The 12,217-nt window shown below is 38.0% G+C and overlaps 1 protein-coding gene across 1 annotated transcript in view; it reads right to left on the bottom strand.

Annotated features, from left to right (window-relative positions):
• Positions 1-12,217, bottom strand: part of DNAH6 (dynein axonemal heavy chain 6) — a 184,085-nt gene extending 171,868 nt beyond the window's left edge. The window contains exons 1-7 of the mRNA XM_070935458.1: positions 12,167-12,217; positions 11,122-11,298; positions 9,428-9,678; positions 5,615-5,882; positions 3,943-4,077; positions 3,727-3,850; positions 2,874-2,976 (exon numbers count right to left, since the gene is read on the bottom strand). Coding sequence (XP_070791559.1) covers positions 2,874-2,976; positions 3,727-3,850; positions 3,943-4,077; positions 5,615-5,882; positions 9,428-9,666 — 869 coding nt within the window. The 5' untranslated portion in view covers positions 9,667-9,678; positions 11,122-11,298; positions 12,167-12,217. The remainder of the gene's footprint in view (positions 1-2,873; positions 2,977-3,726; positions 3,851-3,942; positions 4,078-5,614; positions 5,883-9,427; positions 9,679-11,121; positions 11,299-12,166) is intronic.

The following is a 12,217-nucleotide window of genomic DNA, read 5'->3' as shown; positions in this document are numbered from 1 at the left end:
AAGAAAGAAACAGATCAACAATGCAAAATAGACTTCTGTCTTAGCATAGACAATCTCATGGGCTTTAATGAGACTTTTCACGTGTGTGTGTGTGTGTGTGTGTGTGTGTGTGTGTGTGTGTGAGAGAGAGAGAGAGAGAGAGGGAGGGAGGGAGGGAGGGAGGGAGGAGGGAGGGAGGGAGGGAGGGAGGGAGAGAGAGAGAAAAATCATGCAAAAATTATTAAGAATATATTGTCTGTCTGGGCCGAACACTGAAAAGAAATACTATCCTGACTAAATTAAACCTGGAGAATAACAGCAATTTATGGGAAACTAAACCTGGAGAATAACAGCACTGGCAAAATTAACAGAATAAATTTGAGACTAAATTTAAGCAAGAATCTATATATTAGATGTCACACATCAAGGCAAATTCACATGCTTAACGGTATGATGCAACACTCCCCCAGGCAGTTTTAGAGTACAATTTAGGGGTTCTCTTGGGTTACAGTAGAATTATCACTTAACTATAGATTGTACACCAGTTGGTCTGTTCCTAGATAAGATAATCACTTAAGGTCTTAGTCACTTTCCAATTCAGGTATTGCAATTAGCTCTAGTTTGGGCTCTTCTAGTTTGAAGAACATTCAAAAACTTCCACCGATTCTGAAGTGGATTCTACAGTGGCATGTTCAATATTGGTGTACTATTGTACACCACTGTTACTAGGCTACACTTGGCACAAGTCAAGGTGCTGGTTGTTATCTTTAAAGCTTTACATGGAAATGGCTCAGGAAATCAAGAAATCCTTGAGAGAAATAGGTAAGAACCACTATATATGCGAAGAGGGCTGAAATATTCCTTACAGTAATGGGATGGTGCCATAATTAGAATGCAGTATTGCATGCTAATTCTGCTGACTGCCAGAAGTTCGATTCTCACCAGCTCAAGGATGACTCGGTCTTCCATCTTTCCGAGGTTGGTATAATGAGGACCCAAATTGCTGGGGGCAATATGCTGACTCTGTAAACTGCTTAGACCACCGTTCCCCAACCCTTCCTGGTAGGCAGCCAGGTGCAGGGAGGAAGGGGCGAGGGAATGTTTTTTGTGAGGTGTTTCATTTGTGTGAGTGTGTCCACTGCTCACGTGAGTGGGGCTGCAAGTGCTGATGCCTGTTGCTTGCATGAGTTGCACGTGCACCCAGTCCACCATTCATGTGGCCCAGTTGCAAATAGGTTGGGAATCCCTGGCTTATTTATTGTGAGTTGGACTAAGGAGAAATTTCCTAAGGGTGAGACCAATTAAGTTGGCCATGCCCACCCAGTCACTTGACCCATTTCCCACAGAAAACACTGGAAGCCACAAAACCTGGGCAGGTGTGGCTGAGGGGTGTCATGTGACTGGGTGGGAGTGACATTGAATTGGCCATGCCCACCCACCCAGTCACATGACCACCAACACATCCACAGAACTGGTAGGAAAAAATTTTGAATTCCCCCTGCTTTGAACTATGGTGCTGGAGAAGTCTCCTGCGACTCCTTTGGACTGCAAGGTGATCAAACCGGTCAGTCCTAGAAGAAATCAACCCTGACTTAGAAAACCAGATCCTGAAGATGAAACTCAAATACTTTGGCCACCTAATGGGAAGGAAGGTCTCACTGGAGAAGAGCCTAATGCTGGGAACGAATGGGGGCAAAAGAAGAAGGGGACGAAAGAGAATGAGGTGGCTGGATGGAGTCACTGAAACAGTAGGCATGATCTTAAATGGACTCTGGGGGATGGTAGAAGACAGGAAGGCCTGGAGGAACATCCATGGGGTTGCAATGGGTCAGATATGACTTCGCAACTACAACAACAAGAAGAAATCTTTATCCTATTTATTTCGCCCTTCAAAGGAAAAAATCAAAATAGCTTTGAAAATAATATAATAAGAGTTGGAAGGGACCTTGGAGGTCTTCTAATCCAACCTCCTGCTCAAACAGGAAACTCCACACCATTTCAAACAAATCGCTTATCTTAAAAATCTCCAGTATTCTGGAAACAAGTCATTCCACTTTCCAGAGTCTCAACATCTTTTTTACACCATGGTGACCAAAACTGGATGCAATATTCCCAGTGTGGTCTTACCAAAGCACTATAAAGCAGTACTAATGTGATCTTGATTCTGTCCCTCTGTTAATGCAGCCTAGGACTGCACTGGCTTTTCTGGCAGCTGCAGCACACTCCTGGCTCATATTTAAGTGATTGTTCACTAGGACTCCAAGATTCCTCTTGCAGTTACTACTATTGAGCCAGGTACTACCTATTCAGTAAAACAACTGTCGAGCATTACACTATATAATTTCATCAAACAAAAAGCAGCAACAAAATTCAAACAAAGGGCCAAGGATAGCAAGCAATAAATAACATTGCCTAAGTTAAAGCAATAACTTAACATTGCTTTAATTAACATTAAAAATGTTCCCAGGTTATTGATTTCTATTTCATACTGGCCAATGTATTGATTACTCTTTCATATTGCCAAGAAATAACACCCAGATATGATATATGCAGTACTAAATATAACAAGGAAGGAATGGACTATAATTTTCACATTTATATTTTCACCACTATTATTAAAGATTAGCTTAGTTTCTTATGGAAGGACTGCCGAAAGAAATATTTACAACATTTACAAAATAGGATTTAAGGCCTCTGATTTGATGCCTGTGACTCAGGTCACATAGCATGTTAACCCATAATCAGATGTTTGTTTCTGTTTTCACAAAGCAGATGAAGTTAGCCTAAATTATAACCACTTCTTGCAAGAAGCACTTTTGCTGTTTTACATCTACCAGTACTAAATTGTGAGAAAGATATTATGACAAGACACCCATAGATACACTATTACTAACCATGTTAGTCTTCCACACTGAGCCCTTTTATTGGCCTGTTCTGTGTATGTCATTCTTTCAGGTTGTTCGCCATACAATTCTTTCTCGACACGAGGAACGGTTCCTACCACAGTTTCTTTTCTTGTTGCCATTGTTATCTGTTCTGAGGAAAAATACAGGTAGAAATTGCTGTAATTATTCCAGGCACAAAGCTGAACAGTGGATTTACAGTTAAAGAAACAATCTATCCATAAACTGTTAGCTACAATTTTAAAAAATCTATTGCCTGTTGACTTAGAATGGGAGGGTAATACTGATCCCTGTGAAATTTTACAGGGGCCACTCAAATGTTTGGGACTAATACAAAGCAAAGTGTGGATTGGGTTAGGCTGTACTCCCCCCCCCATTCACATTATCTCCTCCCTGTTGCATATTGAGATTGTAATGGTCGGTAACAACCCCCCCCCCCCTTTTCTTCTCATGGTACATAAGATCATATCTTGATTCTGTCTTACTTTTATTTATTTTTTTCTATTGAATTAGATCCACTTCTCTGAGGTTTTTTGGCAAAGTTTTTCAGAAGTGGTTTGCCATTGTCAAGGGCTCAGCGAATGTGTCTAGCCCAAAGTCACTCAGCTGGTTTTGTGTCCAAGGTGGAACTAGAATTCACAATCTCCCAGTTTTTAGCCAGATACTTTACCCACTAAAAACTGAAATTCCCAAAGTTCAAATGTTGCAAGAAATTACAATTATTTGAAAATGCAAAGAATTTTCTAATCCCACTTATCTGAGATAAAAGAAATACACACACACTTATGAGGCATTTAGAATAAATAAATAAACATTATTTATTGTTAACATGGCAGTTTTGTACCTGTATTCTCAATAGTATAAAAATAATCATCAGGAGTGAAACCAGTTTCAAGCAGAGCAGTTCGACATGCACCTCTAACCACTTCTTTGGCTAATTCTCTGAATTCTGATAAACGAGATGCCACCTAAAATTTTAATGCAATTACAGGTGAATAATGATTAAATTTCAGTTAAATTATTAATATGAACTATTGAATAACTGAAACATGAAACTCACATCTTTTAGCTGACTGAACTGAGTACCTTTAAACTCTATCAATGTATATATATAGCCCTTTTCAATTTGACAAAGTACCATGTCACCAATTCGATAACACATTTCTTGGATGTTTAGAATTGCTGGTCTCAAACACTGCAAAACAGAAGAAATCAATAAGACAGAAAGAATTATTAGAAAGTATTATGTACATTTTCTGAATAGTACAACAAAAGCAAATTGATTGGCTTTCATATTTAGACTATATTTGAGACAAATTGGAAATCACATGGTTACATCTGTTTTTTCTACTTTCTCTATGTCTCTCAGGTTTTTTTTTTCCATATCCTGATGGAATAAAGGGGTCTTGGCATGTTTACACATAAATTGTCTAAACTGAAATATAAATGTGCATAGTTGATGGCTCCTGGAAAATGGCTCCCGGATATTAGTGTCTCTGAATTCCCATATATTAAAAATATTGCCTTGACTACACAGAGCAGGGTGTCAAACTCGCAGCCCGCAGGCTGGATGCATCATGTGCTGGCCCCACCCCCACCCGGTTTAGCAAAGGGGGAAAAAGTCCCGATATATCAAGTGATGCTACCATGACGATGCGAGTTTGACACCCCTGATACAGGGGTGCAAAGTATTTGTGATCATGCATTATCAAATATATAATGTCAGCAAGAACCTATATTTTGTTGTTGCTTTTTTAAAAGCAAATGAACAAAGCAGCTTTCCAATTTTTCAAAATAATAGATTTTTAAATTCCACTCAAGGAAAAAATGCTCCTAGTATTGTATTCACTAAGGAAAGGAAGGAGAGGCTGTATTTTCCAATAATTAAAAAATATTCTCCAGATAGAAAAACAAGTTTATCATCATCAGCCAGTTTGATCTAATGGTTAAAAAACCAGGTTAGAAACCAGGAGACTATGAGTTCTACTCTCTTATTCCAGCAAGCTGGTCTGACGGGATTTTCAATTGAGTTTTGATAGGGGTTTAAAAATGATTTTACTTGGGTGTTTTAAATTCGGCCAATGATTGAATTATTTTAATTAAGTTTTTAAATTTTTGTTGTATATTGTTTTTACCATGGCTGTTCACCGCCCTGAGTCCTTCGGGAGAAGGGCGGTATATAAATACAATAAACTAACTAACTAACTAACTCCTGCCTTAGGCATGAAAGCCGGCTTTGGGCCAGTCTCTCTCTCAGCCTAACTCACTTCACAGGGGTGATGTGGGAAAAATAGGAAGAGGAAGAAGTATTGTTTCATCATAGCATCCCTTAAAAATTCCTCTGTGTGCATGAATGGATCTTTCTGAAGAGCATAGAAGCAGATCAAGGGATTATTGGAAGAGAAGAGAATAAGTGAAAAACTTCCCCTTTGCATTAACAGGCATTTCTGATAGTGCAACTATTTTTCTGTTTGTAAAATATTTCAATCTCCATAAATTTTTTAGATTATGAGCTTTATTGACTTTCCATACTAACTAAACTTTAGCAGCACTAATTTAGAGCTGTGGAACTACAGCTATGTTAATATCAATATATTTCACACAAGGAAACCTACAGTACACTGTAAATCATTTTGATATTAAATAGTGACCTCTTCAAAACAATATAATGCTTTAAATTATCTAATGTCCTTCATATGTATTATTTCATTAATAAAAACCTCAATACATACAGCATTAACGATGAATAAGTTCTTCTGTAAAGCTCGGCGACATGAATTAATCGTTTTGCAGCGGACGTTTTTTCTCCATACATTAAATGACTTCCATTTGCGAAATATAGCAAATATAGTTATTTTGATAAGTGCCCTATGATAGACATATTCTTGCTCCCAGCGTTCAAGTTCCAGATATTCAACTTCTCCATTATATGTATGAATAACTGCTTGTGGACTAATAGTGTAGTAGTCATTTTTGTTTATGCAGTCATAGCTTACAATTCTAAAAATAAATAAAAAAACATCTTGTTTAATAGGATAAATTATAGACATGAATAAGCAGTGATGGATTATCTATATATGCCTATTCTGTACCTGTAGGAAACAGAACCTAACAGAATAATACTTGTTATTTTTGTATCATTCCGTATCATGGGGTTTACTACCAATCTATTAATTTTCAAGAAGGGAGGGTGGCAATTAACATAACTTTTCTGATCATGGCAAGACGTTTTCTGATATATCCTGAATAACTGAACATGTTGCATTGTTTTTTAAATTATTAGATGCAGCCTCATCCCATCACATTTATATAAAATCCATGACAAGCTACAATGACATGAAGCAAATCTTTATTTATCCAGGACGGAGTGATTCAGAATGGCACCGGTTTCACCTTCAATGCAAATGGTAGTACTAAAGCATATGCATTTCCCATCCATCCAAGCTTTAGTTGTTCACACAAAGGCATAAATCAGGGTTTCTAAATGCATTAGTACTCAAATGTCCCTGCTCAATTTTTGTACAATTTAGCACACTTTGTGTTTGCATAAAGCTCTATCTTGCATCAAATTGTTGTCCCAATTTGCTAAAAACAATAATACGACAGCAATTTGATTCTTTCCTTGCTAGATTAGGATACAATATATTTTGGTTTTAACAAAATTTGCTCTGAATCTGAGTATTGGGTCATGCTCTGCAGTGAGTGGATATTCCAATTCATGCTTTCAAAGCATATGATATGTTCTCTGCATAGTTCTAATGGAAATGACAGACATTTTCTCCCCATCTCTTTCAGCAATAGACTGTTAATTGCACGAGGGCATTTAAGCTGCCTGAATACTGAGTATACAATAATTATCAGTGTATGCTGGTAGTTGTTATATAAATTACCTGACAAAACTATATGATGAAACAGATATTTGGCATCTAATAATACTGTCTTTCTATGTTACCACAACTGTTTGAAAAAAATCCCATATACATTCATGAAACAAACAAAATGTTAAAAAGTTATAATATTTATGTAGTTACTTAACAAGCACATCTAATATGGTTACTTATATTAAAGTAACCAAAATATCTTTACAATCCCCAAGGCATGTCAAAACTTTTGGGCACTCCTAATGTTTGGAAATTGAAAGTTTTTTTTTTTTTAATTTGATTTATATGCCGCCCTTCTCCGGAGACTCAGGGTGGCTTACAATGCGCTAAGCAATAGCCTTCATTCTTTTGTATATTTATACAAAGTCATCTTATTGCCCCCACAAACTGGGTCCTCATTTAACCTACCTTAGAAAGGATGGAAGGCTGAGTCAACCTTGAGCCTGGTGAGATTCAAACTTACAGTAATTGCAGACAGCTGGTGTTAATCGCAATGCTTTTAGTCTGCTGAGCCACCAGAAAGTTGAAAAAATTGACACACCCTAATTATAGTCTATGTCTTTTGAGATGTATACATTATATAATTGCCTTTTTAATCAAAATTTAACAGTGTTCCTTAATTGATAATTTCATATCAGTTTCCTCTTTCTAAGGAAAAAGACACAAGCTTTCAAATTTTAGCACCGCATTTATGTTAAAACATATACATGTAAGAAAAATATAGAAATTAGATATAACTATATTAAATTACTAGCTGGATACCTGTGTTTCGCTATGAAACGATGTGATGGGGCTTGATAAATTGACACTTACAGCTTGAAAATTAATGAGTAGTTGCTATTGGCCTCTCCTCTCCCCTTCTCTCCCTCAGCCTTGCCTCACAGAAACGTCTCCTATCCTCTCCCCTTCTCTCCCTCAGCCTTGCCCCACAGAAGCCTCCCCATCCTATCTCCTTCTCTCCCTCAGCCTTGCCCCACAGAAGCCTATCCTATCCCCTTCTCTCCCTCAGCCTTGCCCCACAGAAGCCTATCCTATCCCCTTCTCTCCCTCAGCCTTGCCCCACAGAAGGATCTCCTATCATTTCGAAAAATCCTTTCTTAGTGAGCATCTAGAAGCCAAGAGGAACATTCGTGGCAAATTTCAAGTTTGTAGGCTTTACGGTTCTGGAGATTGATTTTGTTTGTTTGTTTGTTTGTTTGTTTGTTTGTTTGTTTGTTTGTTTTTATTCGGTTTATATGCCGTCCTATCTCCCAATGGACTCAGGGTGGCTCACAATAATAAAAACACAAGCCACAATACAAAATAAAATCTAAAATCTAAAAAAAAATTAAAATTTAACCCTTAAAACCCCATCAGTCCAGGTTGAGGGATTTGAAAAGCCAAGTTTTTAATTCACGGCGGAAGGTGCGAAGGTCAGGCGCTAATAGGAGCTCCAAGGGGAGTTGATTCCAGAGGGTGGGCGCACCCACAGAGGAGGCTCCACCCCTGGGAGCCGCCAGCTGACACTGTCTAGCCGCCGGCACCCTGAGCAGGCCCTCTCTATGGGCGCGAACCGGGCGATGGGATATTGTTGCTGGCTGTAGGTGGTCCGCCAAATATCCTGGACCTAAGCCATGTAGGGCTTTATAGGTCATCACCAGCATCTTGAATCTCACCCGGAGGGCAACCGGTCACCAATGCAAGCCGTGCAGGAGGGGTGTAACATAGGAGTATCGGGATTCTCCCATCACAACCCGCGCGGCTGCATTTTGCACCAGCTGAAGCCTCCGAGTGGTCTTCAAGGGCAGCCCCATGTAGAGAGCATCGCAGTAGTCAATCTGTGAGGTGACCAGCGCATGAGTAACTGTGCGTAGGGCATCTCGATATCTGGGCGAATGCCCCCCTGGTCACGGTCATTATATGATCTTCTAAGCTCAACCGTGAATCCAGGAGGATGCCCAAGTTGCGCACCCTATCTACAGGGGGCAAAACTTTACCCCCTATAGTCAGCGATGGCACCTCTCCCCTGAACCGAGATGCCGGTACCCAAAGCCACTCGGTCTTGGCCGGGTTGAGTTGCAGTCTGTTTCTACCCATCCAGACCCATACCGCTTCCAGGCACCGGGCCATCACGCCAAGGGCATCACTGGGTTGGTTTGGGGTGGAAATGAAGAGCTGAATATCATCAGCGTACTGATGATACCTCACCCCAAAACCATGGATGATCTCCCCTAGCGGTTTCATATAAATGTTGAACAGGAGGGGCGAGAGGACCGATCCCTGGGGCACCCCACAGGTGAGGGACCTCAAGGTTGATCTCTGCCCCCCTGCCAACACCACTTGCGTTTGACCCGAGAGGTAGGAGGAGAACCACCGTAGAACAGTGCCTCCCACTCCCAGCCCCTCGAGGCGACGCAGCAAGATACCATGGTCGACGGTATCAAATGCCGCCGAAAGATCCAATAGGACCAGAACAGAGGAATAACCTCTGTCCCGGGCCCTCCAGATTTTATAATTACAACATGAGTGGTTTTCACTTTTATATATATAGATTTCTTTGAGTAAATATATTAACGATCAGTAGAACAGAGATTGGTATTATAAGTGGTAAATCTGGAATTCATGTTAAACATAACATTATTGTTTTTTAACATACAATTATTTCAACATTTAAAGGTAACTCACTTCAGGTTATACGTGTCATACTCAATTGATGATTTAGGCACCGCAGGAGTCATGTACAGAAATCCAAGATTTTTGTTTTCACATATTATTCTTATAATCTGTAGAGGCTCTGTAACATTAGCTTTAATTACTTCTTCCGGTTCACTAAATGTACGTAAAGGTGGAGTCAAACTTGGTTTGCAAGCACTTGTCTTTAATATACTACGTGGTTGCTTAGGAGGAGTTGGAACTCGTACCATTGCACTCAGTATCTGCGATAATAAAGGAAAGGAACTTATATATATATAACTCAACATTTTTTTAAAAAAAGGTTCTATTGATTTCCTGGGTTGTTTTTTTTTTTTAAACCCAGCATTTTCTTGTAGATTCTTAGGAGTATAAAATCCCAAATTTACTGCACAACAATAATATTTATAACTGCTTCCCTTATATTTTTTTAAGACAATCAATATCATGGTTTATCACTATGTACTGTATACTAGAATGGTTTATAAAAGTTTGGAATCTTTCCCTTCCTAAGTTAAATTAACAAGAAGTTCTACTTTCTTCTGTAGTGTGGAATTATGTTTCATTCAAGTAAGCCTGGATTGAAAGTGTTTTGAAGAAACCATATTCAGGTGTCCATTTCAGATTTAATGAGAAATTTTATTATCTGAAAGCTACAGTGTTTCTGAGCTCTTTGTTGTGATCAAGTAAGCAGGCCAGATAAATCTACTTGGATTCCTGAAGCAAAGCACCAGTTGCCTTCCTCCACACTCCGCATCCACAATTCAGCTGGCCCAACACCTGCACATTACTTCAGTGCTCATGACAGATAGCATCCTCTATGAGAATTCTCAGGGGTTTATTTATTTAATGCTTTTTTACTGATAACATTTGTTTACCACCTGAAACCAGACATCTCTAAATTGCTTACAGAATAAATGCAATGCAAGTTGTTATAGTAATTAAAATGGTAACCCAATTATGCTTCAGTTAATCCATGCTAAACAGTAAATAATACATTGAATTAATTGAATATGGCACGGTTTGTACAATTAAAACCTGAATGCCTTCTGGAAAAGTTGTGTTTTCATCCAGCTCCAGAAGGCTCTGAGGGTGGGGGCCATCTTTGCCTCAGCAGGCAAGCTCTTCCAAAGGAAGAAAATTGCTACTATATAGAGAATGCACTGCTTGAAACTGGTTTCACTCCTGATGATTATTTTTATAGTATTGAGAATACAAGTACAACATTTCAATATTAACCATAAATAATAATGTTTATATATTTATTCTAAATGCTTCATGAGACACTGTGTATTTCTTTTATCTCAGACAAGTGGGGTTAGAAAGTTCTTTGAATTTTCAAATAATTGTACTTTCTTGCAACATTTGAAGAGAATGCCTATTGCAGAGCCCCCTCCTGCCATTCTTTCTGATAGATGAGGACAATTAGCAAGTACTACTTAGTTGTTTGAGTATAATGGACAGAAACTATTGAAGAAAGGTGGTCCGTAAGACATTTGCCTGATAACAACTGTGGTAAGAATGGTTGTAAAATGGGGCAAAATTAATTTAACAAGTGTCTCACTTAGCAACAGAAATTTTGGGCTCAGTTGTGGTCATAAATCAAGGATTACCTGTATTTATTTGAAGGGAAGATTAAAGTATTTAAATAAAAATATGCATTCCCAATCTGTAAGGACAGACAATACCTGTCTTTCTTTCAGTTCTTCTTGGAGTTCAGCTGAAATTGCCTCCACCGTACCAGGCCATTTTCTTTTCTCTGCTGAAGTTGTAGGCTTTAATACTCCAGCTGTTAACAATTTTTCTCTGTTCTTCTGGTATATATATTCAGGTTGTTTTTGGTGCTGATATATTTTTAAGGCAGGCTAAATTAAGAATGAAGTAAGTTTTAAAAAATGAATAACTCATCAATAGAAATGTTTTGTACAAGTTAATAGACAATAAAATAAAATTAGCTAAGTACAGACTCTGTCATAGTTCTTTAACTATGGATAGGGAAGACAGCATGTACCACAAGGCAGGAGTCTGATAAATTGAAGAACCATGCTTTTATTTTACATGGCTTGCACATTCTCTTAAAGCAAAGATTCACACTGTTAGTGACTTACAGCATTTTCTAAAGTCATCCAACCATCTTGTGTTAATAACAGTGATAAGAAATATTTAATTTCCTGATTTTAATATATATTAGGAAGTACATGGTCTGCCCTCTGGGCAGGGGATAAATCCTGGAAACCTCAACTAATCGAATTGTACTAGGCTGATTTTTTTATCTAATTGGAAGAATTATTTATAAGGGTCAAAATTCCATTGTTACAGAATGCATTGATTAGTCTTTCTTAATGTAACTATTGTAAATTGCAAGTTTAGAAAGTTTATTTTTTTCTACTGAGAGATCCATGAAATTTTAGGATCATGAAATTATGATTAATTTGACATGACTGACCTCTGCAATGTTTTGTATAACATTTACTCATACAGAAGAACTGTATTTCCTCAACCCTGATAAGCAGTAATCTAATATTAAACTGTTTTATATCTTTGTAAGTTCCCATTTCAAAATTAACTGATAATCAACAAAAAAATATAGACTTAACTTCAGTTTTCTACATATAAATACTAAATGTAATGGTATTTATGCACCATTTTTCATAAGACTAAACATATCTGGGAAAAAAAACCCACAACTTTTTCCAAATTAAAAATATAGTCTTAAAATCAAAATCAACCTACTAAAGGTTCTAGCTTTATAGGCTGCTGTCGCTTTCTAGTTCTTTCCTGAGA

The sequence above is a fragment of the Pituophis catenifer genome, unplaced genomic scaffold (assembly GCF_029215685.1).
Source record: "Pituophis catenifer annectens isolate HBS135680 unplaced genomic scaffold, rPitCat1.0.hap2 SCAF_2, whole genome shotgun sequence".
NCBI lineage: Eukaryota > Metazoa > Chordata > Lepidosauria > Squamata > Colubridae > Pituophis > Pituophis catenifer.
Note: the sequence above shows the minus strand (reverse complement) of the source record. Positions and strands in the feature narration are given on the sequence as shown.